This window comes from Loxodonta africana, chromosome 23 (genome assembly GCF_030014295.1).
Source record: "Loxodonta africana isolate mLoxAfr1 chromosome 23, mLoxAfr1.hap2, whole genome shotgun sequence".
Classification (NCBI taxonomy): domain Eukaryota; kingdom Metazoa; phylum Chordata; class Mammalia; order Proboscidea; family Elephantidae; genus Loxodonta; species Loxodonta africana.
The window spans coordinates 13,143,107-13,163,811 of NC_087364.1; the positions used below are offsets into that span (position 1 = coordinate 13,143,107).

At 37.3% G+C, this 20,705-nt stretch overlaps 1 protein-coding gene across 3 annotated transcripts in view; it reads left to right on the forward strand.

Annotated features, from left to right (window-relative positions):
* The window catches only part of FGF14 (fibroblast growth factor 14), a 731,152-nt gene that overhangs the window by 562,656 nt on the left and 147,791 nt on the right, over positions 1-20,705 (forward strand). For 2 of the 3 annotated variants that reach the window (XM_003413967.4, XM_064275253.1), the window contains exons 2-3: positions 1,599-1,709; positions 8,274-8,377. In XM_003413967.4, coding sequence (XP_003414015.1) covers positions 1,599-1,709; positions 8,274-8,377 — 215 coding nt within the window. The remainder of the gene's footprint in view (positions 1-1,598; positions 1,710-8,273; positions 8,378-20,705) is intronic. The other variant, XM_023553177.2, reaches the window with a different exon arrangement.

Below are 20,705 nucleotides of genomic sequence, written 5' to 3' on the forward strand. Positions count from 1 at the left end.
ATTATGCCAGTTGACCTAGATGTCCCCCGAGACCATGGTCCACAGCCCTCAGCCCCAGTAATTTCATCTCTCAAGGTGTTTGATTGTGTCTAGGAAGCTTCTATGACCTTGCCTTGGTCAGGTTGTGCTGACTTCGTCTGTATTGTGTGTGGTCTTTCCTTTCACCGAAGTTGATATTTGTCTACTATCTAGTTATTGATTTCCCCTCCCCATCTCTCTCCTCCCTTGTAACCATCGAAGATTGTTTCTTTCTTTGTGTAAACCTTTACTTGGGTTTTTATAACAACGGTCTCACACGATATTTGTCCTTTCATGACCGATTTATTTCGCTCCACATTCATTCATGTTGTGACATGTTTCACAGTTTCCTCATTGTTCTTTATTGTTGTGTAGTATTTCATTATGTGTATATACCGTAATTTGTCTATCTATTCATCTGTTACAAAGGTACAACTAGCTCTTTGTGAAGGACCGGATTACTAGAGTTGTTGTCTTTCCAATGACTCGTCAAATGAGAAGTCTGTTACTATATAATTTCCCCTTTTGTTTTAATAAACATCGATACACTCTCCCTCCTTTCCTGTTAACGTCCATAATAAGGCCTATGAAGTAGGACATTATGTGGCTTGAACATTGTGCGTACACCATATTGTATGCAGGCAGTCCCCGGGTTACGAAGGTCTGAGTTACGTACAGATTGTACTTAAGAACAGGCTGCCATAAAGCCTGTGATATTAAAAATTTCTGTTAAATACATGCAGTGAATGGTTTGTAATAATGAACACACACACACTATTTTGTGACGCTCATGAAAATATTGCATAGTTTGGAGGTGTTTTTTAAGTGTTACATTCTCTATGTCTAGTTCTCTGATTAGGATTTCTGAACTCTATTATAAACGTATGGGACAGTGGACGTATATGCCGCAGGGCATTGCCTGAACGGACATTATGCAGTGCATGACACTATAGACATTAATAGGATCCCGTGCATAATTTTTCTAATTTTGTACATTATTACTTCTGAGATGACCTCCCTCTATAGTTGTTCAATTGTGCTTCACTTCACTTTGAATTCAGAAGTAGATTTTTCCATTTTCTTATGAATCGTGCATAAATGCTACAGATAGCAAGTTAGGGGACAGTCTCCACATTGGGCTTTTTCTGAGAATGTGTATCAAAATGTTAGTAGGAATTTTAAAAAAATTTTCTTTTTAAATTTTGGGGGTTACTTGTCAACTTAAGAAAAAAAATAATGATGAATTGAAAAGCCTTTAATAAAATTTCTTAGCACCAGAAGTTTGCAAAACTCTTATGCTGCTGTCCTGAAAGAGAGTACCAGTTTAAGCTGATAGTTTAATATTAGTTGCATGAAATGGCCTGGTCTATGTAACTTACTAAGGACTACTACTGGATTTTCTTCAGCCTCTGTGATGAATATACTCCAGGTTTGATATAAACACAGAGGAATCTAGGGGACATAATATCTGACATGTTACTTCTATAAAATGTCCTCTTACTGTGAAAAAAAGAAAAGAAAAAAAAAAAGCTGTGTCATGACACATTGTGAGGCTTATGATAACTATGTTTGCCTTTCAGATCCCCAGCTCAAGGGTATAGTGACCAGGTTATATTGCAGGCAAGGCTACTACTTGCAAATGCACCCCGATGGAGCTCTCGATGGAACCAAGGATGACAGCACTAATTCTAGTAAGTGACAACAGCAGGCCATTAGTTAACACAGTCTGTAGAAGATAGAATGCTACTTAAATGACTTCTTAAAATACGTCTGCCAATATTTGCTTGTGTTGGTTACTTTTTACAAAATGTTTCACACTAGGACATCATGTACAATTTTACTTAAAATATTTGGATGAAAATATTAACAGAATAACGAAAGAAACCTGTAACTTTAAGATAATATTTTTTTTTCAAACAATTGTTACACCCAGCAGATTGTTTCTTTTAATCTCTTTGTCATAAAAGTAAAATAAGTACACCAGTGAAATTGTTTACACGCTTACTTTGGATGTATTATTTTATCAGACCTGTAGCTTCTTAATGATAACAATGTAAATTTAAGAGCTACAAGTATTAGTTATCTCAAATAATACATATGCAACTTTTTAATTCTTTGCATTAAAAAAGATAATATATTTCTTCTATAGAGAGGATATGGAATCTACGCTTCTAAATACGTTGTACAAAATGTTTTATTTCTTTATAGAAATGGGTGGGTGATATTTATTATTATTATTAAAAAGCCACACACCGTCCATTGCATACATGTTTCTCTTCATTTTACTATCTTTATATATGACTTCTTTGTATTTTTGTTCTGGTGTCCCTCCATTTTCAAATGTCTGTGTCTTCTTTCCCATTTCCTGTTTATACTGGCATCAGGTTTCTTTTTGATTTATTTGTTCTAAAAAAGACACATCTTTTACTGCTTGGAAGAGTTAGTGAGAAGCAAAAATAGACTTTATTAGAAATATTTAAATCACAGGAAATATTACTAGTGATTCAGGAGCAGATATGAGCCTTTTCATCCAGTATCGTTTATTCTTTGCATAGATAACATCGTTCTATGAAAAGAATGAAGAATTTGAATACACTTAATCAAGATAACAAGCACATCCTGTTTTAAATTCCAGTAATCAAATTGTCAGTAATACTGATCTGAAAGCAGCTAATGACATAAAATAGAGTATTTTTGCCAGCCATTGTGTTTGCTTTTTAGACTTTAGCCACTGCATCATTTTTTAAATTTTCCCTCAACTTCTTTTTAATTTTTCTTTATGTACATTTTCCCTCAATTTCTAATCTCTTTCTTCTTCTTGTGTCTATGATGTCTTTTTGTACTTTTTAAACTTTTCCTTATTGTTTTGTTTTTTTGGCTTATTTTTGCTTAATTTCCTCTTTTGATTTAAGAATGGAAGGTGAAGCAATCGAGACCCAGGGAAGAGGAGGCATTTTTATTTATAACAACCTATGTCAGAGATTATTTATTAGTTGGGGTTTTGCTATTAGCTTGAACCTTTTAAAATTATCAGTATTTGACCATGTTTGATCTCCCAAAAAATGACAATTTCTTATAGTTAAGACTAATGTATGTTTTCATTTTCTTTTCCCAGTATCTTCACCCACTCTTTGACAAAAACTATTCTCTTCTCATGCCTTACAGTGGTGGGATTATGTAGTTCAGATATTCATAACCCTGCTATCTTCAGTGCTGATTTTCATTGGCCAGAGTCTAATAGAGCATAAAACTAGCTTTCCATAACTCTGATCACTCTGTGAGCCATGACACTGAAGAATTTATCAGACGAGAGATTGATGCCATTCATGTCATGCCTCAAATTCTTAAGAAAGGACATAAACTGTAGCTGTATGCAAATGCTGCTTAATTGGACTCCTGGGAAAAAACAATTTACTTCCAAAGTTTTATGAAAAATTTTCCCTACCTTTGGTAATTTTTAACAATGGGAGTTGGTATCAGGTTGAGAAATGTCAACTAGACATTGTCTTTTAAAATGTATTGCTTCCAAATTAAATAAAGAACACAAGATTTTCTAAGTTATGAAGTGCAGATGTTGGTATTATATGCATACACACATGTTTAGTCTGGTTATCTGAATAATATTAAATTTTAGAACTGGAAATCTGAGATACTAGAAGATACTCGACCTCTGTTCTCTAAATATGTGGGGCTTCTTTCCTCCTATAGTTTAACTCCATCGGAAAAAGCAAGAATTCCTGGGAAATGGGAATTCCCTTTGACCCCCACAAATGCTAAAAAAAAAATTAAAAAATAATTTTTTTTTTTTTTTGAGGAACAATTCCTGAGGGAAGCAGCCAACAGGAGCTCCTGTGTAAAAGCAAATCAGAACCAAATTCCAGTGGTCACATTCCAGGGACTTGAATTTCTAAGCAAAGACCTGGCCCACAGCTTCTTACAAACCACAGTACATTTTATGTGCACTTTAATCCAGTTAGGTTAGTTTTGTTACCGTTCCAAAATTTCCAAGACATAACAGAACAGAATAAAATAGGGTGAGATAAAGGTTCTCTCTTCAAAAGGCTATAAAAATTGTATGACTCTAAAATTTAACAAAAAAATTGGCAGAATTATAGCAGATTCGTGAGAGCAATGGAAATGAATAATCAACTCCACTTTTGTGCACTACCACATTTTATCTTGAAACACATTTTTAATTAAAAAACGGTACATTTTTTTTCTTTTCTCCAGTCATTACAGGGATCTTATGAACCTTAGAAAGTTTTGAGCAGAGAAGTGTGTTTTTTAAAAATAAGAACATGCATTAGAAAAGCTGACAGATCTAATATAGAGTACAACCATTCTGATTTAGGGAGGGGAGTAATATAACTCATAAATGTGTTGCAATTTTGATAATCCCTGTACATAAACAAAGAATGTTGTTGTTAGGTGCCATTGAGTCAGTTCCAGCTCATAGTGGCCATATGTACAACAGAATAAAACACTGCCCAGTCCTGCACCATCCTCACAATAGTTGCTGTGTTTGAGCCCGTTGTTGCAGCCACTGTGTCAGTCCATCTGGTTGAGGGTCTTCCTCTTTTTCACTGACCCTCTCCTTTACCAAGTATGATACCCTTCTCCAGAGACTGGTCCCTTCTGATAATATGTCCAAAGTACATGAGACGAAGTGGCGCCATCCTCGATTCCAAGGAGCATGTTATTTGTAAATAGGAAACTATCGAGAGAGAATCTAAAAGCCACCCTTCCATTAATAAATGTGCAATTATTTAGAACTAGGTAAAGTCAGAACCACCATGCTAAGCTGCCTTTGTCAGGAATTTTCCTAGATGAAGTGAGAGCAAGGTAAAAACGTCAGCCCATGTCCTCACTGGTTTCCAGCCTGAGGTGTAGAGATCTCTGGGAGGGAAAAACTATATGAAAACTGTTGATGATTGACAAATGATCCTGATATAGACAATGCTGTAGCCACTTGACTGCTCATCGTTGGCTATCCTGTGACCTGGAAAGGTCTTTTCCTCTAAAAAAGTGGGCACCCCAGATGATTTCATCAGCATACTCATTGTCAGAGGTTTATTCCTTTAAGTTTCTTGCAACATTCCTTCATCTAGTAAATGTCAGGATTATCAAGAACTATGGTATGTTATTAGGCGCCCTGGTGGCATAGTGGTTAAGTACTTGGCTGCTAACTGAAAGTCTGGCAGTTCAAACCTACCAGAAGCTCTTTGAGAGAAAGACCTGGCGATCTGCTCCTGTAAAGATTACAGCCTTCTAGTCTTGCCATACAGGGTTGCTGTGAGTCGGAATCGACTCAAGGGCACACAACAACAACGACAACGACAACATGGTATCTTATCAGGGGCTGCTTCCCTGCTCCAAGTTTACTTTTGGGAAAGCTATATGCTTTTTCTCTGTGCTCTTAAACTTCATTGCCCCCTTTATCAGACTTAACGGATACTCCAAGCATAATAACCAAAAACCAAACCAGTTGCCATCAAGTTGGTTCCAACTCATCAGACTATACAAATATCAATAAGCTAGTAACTACAGCAATGTTTAAACCTCAGAAAACCAATCCCTATCACCTTTTAATTCCCTACCTTGTAACTTGATGGGTAAAATTTGCCACTCACTCACGAAGAACATCACCCCGCCGGGTTTAGGACTGTGGTTCTTACCTTGGCTGTTTGTTAAGGTCACTTGATGAGCTTTAAAAAAAAAAAAAAAACTCCTTATGACCTAATCCTACCCCCAGAGAACCTGATTTACTTGGTCTGTGTCTGGTCATCCTGTTTTATAAATACAGACTATTTTTATGTGTAGCTAGGATTTAGAATTTCCCCTACATGGAGAACTAGAATGTTCCACAGAATAAACAAAGTAGCATGAACATCTGTTCATTGTTCTTACTCCCTAGGCTTTGTGACATCGCTTTATAAATATGTACAATATAAAAAATGTGAAAAAAATACAACGATGTGACCGTTAATGTGGGTATCTGTGGTTTAGAATTAGCACCACAGATTGACCGTGATCAGCTCTGAGTGCTCTTTCATATTACAGTCGGTATATGGACCTACTTTCTAGAGTCATTCTGTAAATTATAATAACTTGTATTTTATAACTCAGATCTCAGCCAAAATCTTGGAAAAAGAATTAATTTCGTGTGGTCATTTTTCTCTATCTTCTCAGATTTTTCTATTTCCCAAACCACATTGTTTTGGTGAGCTCATAATGCACTTGCCTTCTAGAACTATTCCATCTGACCTATATTAAATATTAAAAAACCCCACTGTGGTCAAGTCCATTCCAATTCATAGCCACCCCGTAGGATTTCCAAGGCTGTAAATTTTTACGGAAGCAGACTTCTATGTCTTTCTCCCATAGAGTGTCTGGTGGGTTTGAACCGCCAACATTTGTCAGTTAGCAGCCAAAAGCTTTAACCACTGCACCACCAGGGCTCCTTATATTAAGTATATAAAAGCCCTAGCTCCTACAAATACTATTAGGCCTGTATAAAGGTTATAATTGGTTAGGTTAGAATAGTTTGCACGGCCAGGCATATGATTAAATTTTCCCCCAAAACATTAGTATATAAATTGGGAATTATCCTATAGTGCCCAACTTTTCTAAATATGAAGTCGAGGAGATAGTTCAGGTGTTCTAGAAGACAATAGAGAAAATGCCCTGCTTTCATGAAGAAGGAATACTGAGAGTTACAATGGCTCAAGTACTCCATTGTACTCAGCACCTCCTCTACACACAAATTTAATACTAAATAGTATAAAATAAGCAAAAATAAGCCTCATTCCTCCTTAAGTATAATATATCTGAGACCAAGTCCCTAAACTCCACAGAACACAGTCCAATGTTAGTACGCATTGGGCAAAAGCTAATATTCAGGTACCTGCATATATACCCTGATTATTCTTCCAGGGTTCATTACCTATGGCCACGGCCTGACATTTTTCTTTTATCCTTTATGTCCCACAGATATCATGAGATCTTGGAATCAGTAACTTGTGATAATGTAACTATCTCTATCCCATTCAGAGAAAACATGTCCCAGAGAATTAAGTAGAACACAATTTATAAAGGACATTTTCAATAATATAATGAGTAGACCCATGGATTTAAGACAAAATCCCCAGGTTTTTCATATGATTTCATTTATTTATTTTGTGAAGTGCAGTTGAGAACCTAGACCTGAGATACTTTTCTTACACACTTGCTTCAACATTTTAGTACTATCGGTATCTGTTCGGTGTGGTCTTATTGCTTAGAATTAGACTGAGGTCAAGAAAGACTTGAGTGGAAACAGCTAATCTCACTGCGGGGAGTTAACAGCTCTCCTGCAAATGTACTTTCAATAAAATCTCCAAAATCATCAAACAGTTATCACCACAAATGGTGTTAGAAGACCCAACAAACTGGTATCGTATGAATTCTGGCAGGGCAATATGCTAAAAAAAAAAAAAAAAAATTAAAAAGAAAAAAATCAAGCATAACATCACATCTGTACTATGTGAAAATATGTATGTATTGACAAGGGCCAAAAATAAATATGGAACAGAATGAATTTTTTTCTCTTAAAAAAATTAAAAATGTTAGTTTGGTAGAATTGAGTGCTTTTCCCTTTCTGTTTTGGTATTCATTCATATTTTTATGACATAGTAATAAAGAAAATCTCCCTCTAAAATTTGCATGCCATTCAATTTGATTAGTTCTTTCTAAATTTAACACATTGGCAGACACACACCTTTTCTTAGTGTTCCTGGAGTATCAGGTTGGTTTTCCAGGAGTAATTTGGTTTGGGGATTGCCTCTTTAATTTCCAGCCTATACTGCATTGTGATGATAGATCTCACTTTTTGCAGGAAAGGCCAAAATAAGCATTCAGCTTGAACTTGGTAAGTCCTGCCTTTTGAGGATCTCCACAGTTGATTTCTTTTGGTGTCAAATGATGTCAGAAACCAGAATCATGATTACACGTTTGATGCTGTTTATTATCCCATCAGTTCTTCAGAGTATTGTAGGAAAGACGGCTAAGGAGATTTACAAATTGAAGCTGAAGTGCTAATTTTACGCATCGCAGAAACTTCATAATTATAAAGAAAAAAAAAATGATTTGATCGGAACTTCTTGGAAGATGGCAACAAAGGTGTTGTTGCTTAAACAAAAGAAATGAGAGAGGAAGAAGTTATGGCAATCTTTTGCTTCTCCCCGCCCGTTCATGACAGACCACGTTTGTCTTCACAGCACTGTTCAACCTCATACCAGTGGGCCTGCGTGTTGTTGCCATCCAGGGAGTGAAGACAGGGTTGTATATAGCCATGAATGGAGAAGGTTACCTCTACCCATCAGTAAGTAACGTGCCAAAGATCTTGATCATTTCTTCGGTGCTTGTCAAATGACAACAGCAACAACAAAACCACAAAGCTCTGTGTCTATCGATGTGGCTCTTTTTGCTTTAGTATTTAATCTTTACTAGAATACTGTAGAGGCCATGTATTCATCAATGCGATGAATGGCAGATACCTGGTGTAGAGTAAGTAACGTTACTGTCTTGAAATGGTGCATTTGCCCTGTTAAAAAAAAGACCCGGTTCACAAGAAGTAGAGCAATTTCAAGAGCTGATGTTGATATACTTTTTTATTTCTATTTTGAAATGTACTTGTCTTAAAGAATTGCTAGTAAAACCTAATTTTTTTTTAAAGAAATGTGAATACTATAAAAAAGAAGAGGTTATTTCTTTTAAAAATAAGAATTCTAATTATCTAAGTGGAAAAAGAACTGTTTCTAACATGAAAGTGTATATTTCATGTATATCTAAGTATCTGTTTTGTGTTAATGTATATGGCTTATTATGGAAAACTTGGTAAGTATTTGCATATAATTTGCATTCATAATGTGCTGTATCACTTCCACATATTATAATGAAGTTAGAATTCATTTCTGCCACATGTCCAAGCAGTAGAGACAAATAAAAGTACTTCTTTCCATAATCCCTGGAGCAAAAATTGATAACATTTATGAAAAGTGATAAAAATGAAACGGTGTCTAAAAGAAAAACACTCTTACTTGGTTTTGCGTGTTATCTTCATGAAATTATTTAATACTCTGTTGTTAAATATTATCAACAGTAAAAGTATATGTTGAAATGTGATATATTTTCTTCAGCAAACTTGGGGATTGCTGTCAAAGGAACTGAAATGTAAGCTCAAAGGCACGTGCTCTTGTTATTCTCGAACTGTCATCTGAGTTCCCTGAAGGGTTTTCCTGCATGTAGAACTGGATTCCACATTATGGAGATGGTGTTCTGTTGCACAAGACGAAAATGAACACGTTGTGTGCAAGAGCAAACTAGGATTCCCTCGTCCCCCTTTTTAGGAAAGATCTGATATAAAGAAAGATCATTTTCTACTGATGCCTTATTTCACACACAAGTCGGTTTTATTGATTTGACTATTGTGCTGTTATTTGCATGTCTTTCTTTTCCCCGGAGGAGTCTTTGAGAGGCCCAAACACCATTCTGTACGGTATCTGCCATGGTCTGTAGTTCTCGTTTCTGCTGATGATCTTATCACATCATTGTGTTCTGGTATAAGTCTTGATGTCCGGGGGAACTCAATGTTTGTTTGATCTTTCTGCGATGAGGGAGATGCCTTTTATATTTTTTTTGTCATGATGTTGCACGTTTATGTTCTTCGTCTGGAAAGGTTGAATATATTATCTGGCGTGTGTATATTCGCCTAAAATAAAAGTACTTGTTATGCATCAGTCTAAGCAGTACAGAAGGGATGGCGATGAGTAACGGACAAACTTCCTGCTCCAGGTCCCTGCACTTTAACTATGGGTTCCCCGCCCAGGAATCCGGTGTCATGAAGCTAGCTGTAGATTTTGTCCCAAGTTTCATCCCAAGGCCAATTTCAGGTTTCTTATTTGACTCTTTGTTCTTTACTCTGTCTCACCTCCCTGAGTCTCCAGTTTCCTGGCTTCTGGGCCTCTCGTTGACGTGATTGATTTACAGATCTTGGTTTTCACACTTTACATCTTTGATTCTTAATTCTGAATCCTGGGCCTGGTAAGAGACATCCTTTTTGCCCAGCCCCTCCCCTAAGAGTGTACCTTGGCCCAGGCCGTTGTTGTTGTGTGCTGTCGAGTAGATTCTGGCTCAAAGCGACCCTATAAAGGACCTTGTAATTCTCAGTCATCTTGCAAGAAAGGGGCTTAATGAGATCAAAATCAAAAGCTATTTCAAGGCTTTACTAATACTCCATAAAATATTATGCTTATTTTAATGTAATTAAGTTTGAACTTCAAGTATTTCAGCACAAAGGATGTTTTTCCACATGGAATCATTTATCCTGTAATTAATTACTGAGAGTCTACTGTTATAATAATATGACATAACACAATATAATGGTAGTGCAGTGGTTAAGTGCTTGGCTGCTAACTGAAAGGTTGGCAGTTGGAATCCACCAACTGCTCCATGGAAACCCTATTGGGTAGTTCTGCTCTGTCCTGTGGGGTCACTTGGAGTTGGAATCCACTCAGAAGCAGTGTTCTTTTTTTTTTTTTTAATATAACAATTATTACACTATATAGAATAATTATAGCTGTACTTAAAAAAAAAGTACTTATATAATAATAATAAAATGAAAACCCTCTGCTGTTGAGTCAATTCCGACTCACAATAGAGTCTATAGGACAGAGCAGAAGTGCCCCATAGGGTTTCCAAGGCTGTAAATCTTTACCAAGGCTGACTGCCACATCTTTCTCCTGCAGAGCCGCTGGTGGGTTCGAATCACCCACCTTTAGGTTAGCAGCCTAGTGCTTTAACCACTGTGCCATGAGGGCTCCATGATAACTAATATTTGTATGTACATTCTGCCAAAGGCTGTTCTTAGCACCTTATATATGTTGACTAGTTTAATCCTCACAACAAATTCATCCAAATTCATCTACTAAGTAGTATTAAATGAGGAGACTAATGTACAAAGGGTTTAAGAATGTGTCCAAAATCATCAAGTTAAAACAAACAAACAAACAAACCTATTCCTGTCCAGTAGATTCTGACTTATAGGGACTCTATAGGACAGAGTAGAATTGCCCAATGGGGTTTCTAAGGAGCAGCTGGTGGATTCCAACTGCCAAGACTTTGGTTAGCAGCCAAAGGTTAACCACTGTGCCACCAGGGCTCCATCATCAAGTTAGTTGGTGGAAAAAGCTGGATTTGAGCGTAGGTAGCCTGACTCATTATCTTAAATTTTTAACTGTTTTTATATCGTTTCTACATACCAGACATTTTCATAATATGGCCTGACATCTATTTTACCAAGAAGTTATAAACACATAGTGACATAATGAAAACCTTTGGGAATTGTTACCTAGGGGAGTAAGATTAATTTTAGGAAAAATTTCAAGAAGTACACTTTGAACATCATCTCTTCCTTTGGCAATTTTAGAATAGAGAAATAAAAACAGTAGGAAACTATATTGATCAGGAAAAGTTTGATAACTTATATTGGATGTTTAATAGTCTTGAAAACAATTACATTTAACGTTTGAGTTTTAAATTTTAAAAGCTATGATGGACATTGTTAACCCAACTAAGAAGTTTTGAACTAAGATGAGCATTTTTTTTTTTTTTAAAGAAACCTCTAGTCAAGCTCAAATTTACAGAAAAATTTTACTAAAGATTTCATTCAGGGAAATTATGTAGTAAGCTCCAAACTCATGCCTACTTTAAAAATATCAGCTTAAAGTTTGCACAATGTAAACTAGTGTCAAATATTTTAACCAATTTACACGTTTAGAATGTATGCAATAAAATACTCGGGTCATTGACAGTGAATTTTGTTAATTGAAAATCATGCCAGTGATTTGATTTGAAGTGTTTATTTCTTCATTTGTATTTCAAGAATAACTACTGCTATCCAAAGATATATTCAACATGGCAGGTAATTCCCCCTCTAGGGGACAGAGAGGTGTCTTGACTGAAATGTAAATACTCACACTTCCAGTGCTGAAGGCGCTTGTTGCCCCTGGAATCTTTTCTTCAGTATGACAATAGTCATTTCTTTTATGGACATAATGATCGTAATATGTTACTTGATGATGTATCTCAAGAGATTTAATGTCAGAAACTGTTTCGTTGAAAGTAGAATGCAGCCTGCAAGGTCACAGAAGAGACTGACAACAAAGTAGCTTTTGTTAAAAAACTAAAAAACAGAACAAAGAAAACCGTTGCCTTCAAGTCAATTCCGACTCATAGTGACCCTATAGGACAGAGTAGAACTGCCCCATAGGGTTTCTAAGGAGCTTAGACAGTTTAAATGATCTTAAAAACTGCCAGCCCTTTGGTTAGCAGCCTTAGCACTTAGCCACTATGCCACCAGGGTTTGCTTTAAATGACCTTAAGGGAAAAAAATGTATTCAACCAGCTATAAACTGTTTATAGTGATGAGAAGAATACTAAGTTTCTGTTGTTGTTTTCCCCAAACAACCTGTTACTTTGAATGGCTAGGAAAATCCTTTCTTCATAGAAAGCCAAGGTTTTGAATGTGAATTCTGAACCCTGAAGAGAAAATTGAAATGAAAATATCAGTCATAATTTGGGCAAAGGTAAAGATATTTGAAGTCAGAATGTGTTTTTTGGTAAAAGAAAAGTAAGAGGGGCTGGGGAGAAAGGAAGAGAAAGAGAGTGATGGATACAATGGATAAAGCCTTGGGTGGGATTCGAACACCTGTGTCTTAGATCTTCCTCAGCAGCTGTGTGACAGTTTTGCAGATCTCTCTGGGTCTCAGCCTTCTCATATATAAAGTTAAAAGATTGCCCTGGGTGTTTTAAATTAATTTGGGTGTTTAAAATTCTAACTTTTGTCTGATTGATTTTTCTGAATGATGAGGGAAAAAAGAAAAAAGAAAGAAACTCTATATTCATTGTTGTTATTCCCTCACAGGCAAACAAATGCTTCTGTTACTCAGATGCAGGTATCCAGGGGTTGGTAAGTCCTAGTTTTTCCTTGAAATTAACATTTCATCTGCATCTTTTAACCAGGTGGTATAAATGATGAAAGAAAGAATTCTTTTGCATGTAAATTTTAAAAATTAACCAAAACCCACTACTACAGTGTTTCACAAATATTAGTGCTCATGAGAAGCACCTGGAATACCAGGAAAAATGCAGATTTCTGAAATCTACCTCTGGATATTTCAATTCAGTGGGTTGAGTGGGAGGCCCAGGAATCTACAGGTTAGCCAGGGTATTTCCCTGCCCACTTTCTGGCCCTTCCTGTAATTCTCAAGTTGTTAGCCCAACAATCCACAACCACATAATAAGCATTGTTGCAATAGTCTTGGGGAGAGGCAATTCCGGGGGAGATGATGGTGGCTGTAGACCAAGGTGGTGAGCATGGACTTGGTGGACTACCCGAGCTCTGAAGCCAACATTGAGTAAACAAACAAAAACATTTTGTTTGCCCTACCTTCATCTACCTCTAAATGGAAGTTGGCCACAATTTGATGCAGTTCTGTACCCATCTTCACTGGTGCCCAAAAGCCCTGGAAAACCCGGATCCTGGTCCCCTCTGTATACTGGCATCAACTCTCCAGATTGTAACAATACGCAATAAATGTGTGTACTGGAGGAACTGTTCTTTAACTAAAGAGAAAAGAAGATAAATGCTATATAGTCTAAAATAAGCATTTTCCAGAACCCCAAAGTCTTATATACTTACATGAGATAATTTTCTGATATTTCAGGAATATTTTCATGAATTACTTCTACCAAGTTGCTTCCGCCTTCTCTCCTCTGTGCCTGCAGGCATCTCTTATGATGTGTCCTGATTTGTCTTGCAGCTTGTCCTCAATTTTCTTTCAAGGACACCGTAGACAGGAAAGCCCCGCAGCTGCCTTCCTTACCGTACCATTAATTATATGTCTTCCTTCAGGGTCCATGCAGAGCAAATCATGATGGAAGAATGTCATTTTCCTCTTGACATTTACTCTTCTGTTCATTGCTCAAATTTAGGGCATAGAAATGTGAAGGGCTAAGTTTTTTCACAGTTTGTTACCTAATGTACCTCAAACTCTTTCTTTTCTTCCCTGAGAATTACACACACAAAGGCACACACCATTCATTACCTGTAATTCTATGCTAATAGGGTATTGTATGAGTTCTTCACCCACCTCTAGAACCTTTTCTATCTTTGAATAACATCTTTGAGTGTCGTGGTGGCCTTTATGGCCCTTACAGCTGTGGTCTTGTAACTCCCACCCAGGTGATAGGGTAATTGTGACCTACCAAGGGATTGGTCAGTTTTGCCTTAAAAGAGAGCCAATTACAGAGCAAAAAGGAGAGCCCACCACCACCAAAGAGAGATCTGCAGGAGATGGTGCAGTGGGCTTCCGGGCCCACCGAGCCAGAAAGCTGAGTGCCTTTAGGCAGAGACTGAGGGCCAGGGAGAAGTCTACGCCTGACCCGTGAATTTGGAACTTGCCCAGCCTCCAAAACCTCGTGAGCCAGACCTTTGTATGGTCCCTGAGTTCTGTGAGATGTTGCAAGAAATTAGGGAACCCAAAGACAGGAGGGAGAGTACTGAGGTGAGAGGGAGTAGTTAGAGTTGATGGAGTGGTACAGCAGCTTGGGAAAGCTGGACCTTTCAGACATCTTTAATCTCCGCCTCATAGGAACCAGCTTTGTGCTGATCATTATATAAGAAATTATTCATTTAGGCATCCACCCTCAAGAAACTGTTTACTACTTGACCAGATGCTGGTCAAGTGTTTTCTTCTGTAGTTACTGGCCAGTGCATGGTGTTAATCTAATGACTTCAGTTAGAGTGACTGTCGCTGGCATCAATACCCATAACAGATGAAGCAAGGACTGCTCAGCCAGGGGACTAGGCTTTTTGTGATGTGAACCCAGGGAGCAGAGAGGCAAAACCCTTAAGGAAGCAGGACTCTAAGTTTGTGTGGTTACACAGAGGTGAACCTTTAAGAATGGAAATTCCTCCATTCCTTCTTCATCCTTCATTCTTTACCTCTCTGAATGAGTCAGTTTCTTTATCTTAGAAAGTGTATTAAATTTGAGATGGTTGTTAAAGTCACTGATTATTCTAGCAATCCATTATTCTATCTGCCTGTTTTTCTGCACAAGCATCATCTCACACCTTTTGAGAATACACATGCGTGCATATATACATATTTTTAAATACATACATATATTTGTGTGTGAGTTTCATTGGAATTACGCGTTATAATTAAATTATACGCACATTTATTCATGTGGCTTTACTTCAGGCCAGAGTATCTCCATTTCTTTCTATGAAATGTTAAACGAGTATTCAAATTTACACACATTTTAAAGCTTCATTTGCCATGATTAAAAACTGTTTCTTCTTCCTTTAAGTTTACCTGTGGTTTCTTCTATGTTATGGCTCAGTTGAATAGACCATCCAGGTTGAAAATGGCTACTATCCTTGCTTGGTATTTTGGCCAGGATCATTTATAGTAATAAGGAAGCAAACATGGTACATTGGCTAATTTTCCTGTTAAAACTAATTTCAGCAATCAGAATTAATGTCATCACCATGACATTGAACATCAGTGCACAGAATGCAGTTAATTTTGACAAAGGCAGGATTGCCATCATTCTGTCTGCCGTCACTGACCGGAAGGAACAAGCAATCGAGAAATAAATGCAAATGTGAAAGTACACCTAACTCGTTTGAAGTAGCCTTTTGGATAAAACAAAAGGACAAAACCTCTCACTTTTTTATTTGTTAGGGTAATAATAGGTAATAAGAAAAAAGTCAATGTACTTTGAGGCTATTCAAATTTCAATGCCATTTTATGGAGTACAAAAGACAGAACTGGGACAGAGAGTAGAAAAGATACTGAGAGTTTGAGAAGAAGAGTAGGAGAAAAAGAAAAAAAAGAATGAGAGGAGACAATGAATCAGCAACAGGAAGATGAAGGTAGGCAGCGTTAGGAAAAGAGAGAAAAAGAAAGAGATTATGACAAGATGAGACATTAAAGGAAGAAAACAGAGAAAGCGCGTCACAAGGAAAGGAGCCACATCTTCTCATTCTGTTAGGTGATCGAAAGGTATCCTACTCCTGACTCCAGCCTTCCACTGCTGGTGGAAAAACAAAGTCTGTCCCTTTGAAAGCCATCCCAGTGTTTCCAGCCACACCAAAAATTCTTTATCTTTTGTAGTCCCATGGCCCCTTCCACCTATTTCCTTGTTTTTTAACCTCTTCTTCCAGAATGAGGGCTGTGTATGATTATTCTCCAAGGAGCCCTGGTGATGCAGTGGTTAAGGATTTGGCTGCTAACCAAAAGGTTGGCAGTTCGAGCCCATCTAGTGGCCCTATGGAAGAAAGACCTTGCAATCTGCTTCCATGAAGATCACAGCCAAGAAAATTCTGTGGTGAAGTTTTACTCTGTCACATGGGGTCTCCATGAGTCATGGTGCCGTGGCACCCAACAACAAGGAAACAATATGGTCATGTTTAACTTCCAAAGGATTACACTTGTGGCAGTGAGAATTAGTGGAAAGAGACTAGTGGGAATTTAAAAAAACAATTGAAATAGTTCTGGTGAACGATGCTGAGGGCCTGAATTACGGAACAAGCTAAATAGGGTTTGAAAACTACAGACATTAATTTTGGTTCTGTGCATGTATGTCTGCTCTGTGTCATCTGAACGCCTTTAAGTGGGACTTTCACTCTCCAATTTGGCCGTAGTAACAACCACGTTTAATTTTTATAAAGGGAGATACTTTACATATGAACTTTGTTTTTAACCTAGAGACGTGTACTTGCCACCCATGAATGAAGGGACAGAAAGGATGAGAGATATGTGAAAGTGTTTTCTGAGGAAAAGTAGAGAGGACTCTGTGGTTTTCTGGTTGTGGGACTGACAGGATCACAGCTCACTCTGGGTTGTCCAGCTCAGTAACTAGGTAAGCTAGAGTACCTTTTGTCGAGAAAGCAAAACCCAGGAGGAGGAGGGGGTTTGCAATCATTTCTGGACATGCTGAGTTTGCCCAGGATATACAGGTAGATTATATTCCCACTGAATGACCATTAAGAGCCCTGGTTGTACAGTGGTTAACAGCTAGGCTGCTAACCAAAACGTCAGCGGTTTGAACCCACCAGCCACTCTGTGGGAGAAAGATGTGGCAGTCTCCTTCTGTAAAGATTACAGCCTTGGGAACCCTATGGGGCAGTTCTACTCTGTCCTATAAGGTTGCTATGAGTTGGAATTAACTTGAAGGCAATGGGTTTGGTTTTTTTTTGAATGACTGTTGGGTGATAAGGAAGCTCATTTATCATGGAAGAAACAAGTCTATAGGCTTTCTTCAGAATAGCATGCAGATGGGAAAAGAATGGTTTGTTCAATGATGGATTTTGATGGTTTTCCGTTTCCCCATGAATGTGGGGCAAAAAATGAAGCAAGGGGGATAGTCAAGGACACTATGGATGGAGTTGGATATTACAAAGGACTTTATTAAATAACATCACTTCTTGAGAAAGTTTTTTAATACATTTTCCCTGACCCCCAGGTAGAGAGAATCAATAGAGGCAATCCTGGTTGTTGGATAATAGAGCCGAGGACTGAGTTAAATTCAGAACTTGTGTGTTCACATAAATGATGCTAATATTATGAGAAGAGGGATAACAGGCCTTCAGATCCTCTCAGGGTGGTTCACAAACCTCGATGTTACATAAGCTTGTTCAGATAGCATCGTAGATACCCAGACTTCAGCACGCTCACAGATGCCAAAGTTTCAATTCATTGTGTCAGATATGCTTCACAAATCATTATTTTGAATACGAATCTGAGCCTTTCTAGTACAGGTGATTAAAGGACACACTTTGTTAAGCAAGGTCTGTGTCAGTCTCGCACAAACCATGACTTTAAAGTTACATGCGTCTGTATATGTTTACTCTCACTTACTGTTTTAAATGTCATTGTATACAAATTCATGGCTCAGTTCAACCCCTTGAATTAAGCAAAAGGACATGACTGTGAGTAGTTCTCACCTTTTCCCATTGACTTTTCAGAAAGTGCATGGAACCTAGTTCTGGCTTTCTCCTCTCAATCCCTGAAAAGGATAGGACAAAAAATATTCCCTCGGGCACCAAGATGATATAGGGAAAGACAAGAATTTTCTGAGACATGAGGAAATAAACTAAGGGAACATAAAAACAAAGTCAGATATTAAATTTCAAACTAATTATGGCTGGTTTGAAACCCTGAAAAAGGGTTGTAATCTACACTGTGTATATAACTCAGGGCCAATTTGCCCGAGGTTGTTAACATGGGGCAGCCACGCTGCCTGCTTCATGGAAAGTGTGATCCAGAACCAGTGCTGCCTGTCAGAGCAGGTTTTCAACATCAGCGTACCTGGGTTGCTACAGAAGTGAAGGCTTTAAAATTTTTTTTTTAATTCATGGCTAAAAATAAATATACTTCTATTTAATAAATTCTTTTTCTCATCCTCTTTTCTCAAGTTAATTTTGTTTACATGTTCAAAAGGTCTTCCGCTCAAGTCCCATTTCTGGGAGAAAGGAGATTTCCTTTTTTTTCCCTAGGCGATAGGCGAGTCCGATGCTTAACACAAGAGATGAGCCAGTCTTGAGCTTCTTTCCCATATCCCGTATAGAGTGGGTTGATCCCATCTGGGGCCATTATTATACAAATTTCTTAACTGAAGCAAAAATCATAAATCTACCTAACAAAAATTAAGCACACATGTCTGATAACAACAGGGTTTGCAAGAAATATATAGAGAAACATTTCTACTCAGTGTAATTGCTCATATCTTGAATACTGGCTGAAAAGCCAAACTCTTGGTATGAATATGTACATTAATAAATTAATTTATTTACTCATTCAACAAATATTTGTTGCATACCTTCCATTGATAGCTTCTGTGATATACATGATGGGAGTTCAAAAAAGGGAAAAATTCCTTTTTTTTTTTTTTTTAATTAAAAGTCCACTCTGTAGGAGTCAGTCATTTGTAGGGCATCTTGACTAGATGAATTCTAAGGTTTCTACCTTTTGTCGAAATCTATGATTCCATGATTGTATTTGTATATTCCTAGTCATTCTCTCAGTGGTGGTGGATATGTGGAAAGTCTTCAATCTATAGCTCTTGATTGATTATTATTAAGGCGGAACCAATTGCCACAGGAAATGTTATTAATTTATTCCTTGAGTGCTTCCATGTTCATGATATTTATTATGCATGTCACTTCTCTCTTTTTCCCACTGAAAATCATTGTGCATCAGCAAAGAAGCTATGAGTTTGTTTATTTCTCTAGTTAGAATTGCAGAAAAGCAGTTATTTACACATTTCCTTCCTGAAACAGCCTGATAAATCCACAGAGACAGAGCTTGGGTGTGCAATGTCTGCATTCTTACATGGCTGTGTTTGCATTAATGAGGTGCCTGGTAATACTGTCTTGCCCTTATGAGAGACTCTTGGGGCAACAAAATAAACTCTGATTTCTAGTAAATGCTGTCACTTAAATGTGAACATTTTAAAGCAAGAACATAACTGATAATCATGACAATGAGAAAAGGCTTTATAATTTCTACATTTTCCAAAAATGACCTAAAATATTGTGGTTTTATATTTCTTTTTACTTTTAAAGAAATAACTAAAAAAAATAGTAACATTGCAGTTTACAGTTTTAACCTGATTTTCTCTGGGGTGAAACTTGATAAAATGCCATAAATAGTAACAATATTTAGGTTCAATTGAAATGTTTCACATTTTTTTAAATCTGTATTTGTGGAGAGTGGGGGGCGGGTGGTAGATGGTGAAGGAGTTTTTATGTACAAGGAGTTTGGAAAACTACTTAAGATCCTGAGTCCTAGAATGATGGATGAAACAGTATTTAAGAATCAACCATCTCTTTGTTTTTACTCTCCACACCATAAAAAATTGCAAAAGACTAAATAAATGTTAAGAAAACCAATGTACCAAATGGTGAATGACAAATCAGCTTTAACACTAAAACAACAATTAATGCATACTAAAATTTGGGGCAAAATATGGGGCAAAATTAAAAAATTCTTCCGTTTAACTCAATACCGAAGTCACTCCCGAGGTTCACCCAAAGATTAGACAGGTCTGTAAGCCAATAGGGCAAACAATAACACACGTGAGGAAGGTGCTTTGTAGTGCAATCATGTATATAAGACTAAATGGGCACACCAGCCCAAAAGCAAAGAGGAGAAGGCAGGAAGGGTCAGGAAAACTGGATGAATGGAAACAGGGAACCTGGAGTGGAGAAGGGGAGAGTGTTGACACATTGCGGGGTTGCCAACCAATATAACAAAACAATCTGTGTATTAATTATTTAATGAGAAACTAATTTGCTTTGTAAACTTTCCACCTAAAGCACAAAAAAATAAGAAAAAAAAATTATTTCCATATGTGGGAAGTCTTATGACTGAAAATGCAATGTACCATATACCCAAGTTGAGTTGATGGGTTATCTTTCTGATTTTTTCACTTTTAGAGAAATATTCTGCTTCCTACTTCTGTGAATGAGGTTGTGTGGGAGCTCTCTGCCAGGGACTCTGAGAACCCCATGAACCACACAGGCCTATGATTCATAGGGTTCCTTGAACCATTAGTTATGATGAACTCTGAACAGGTTT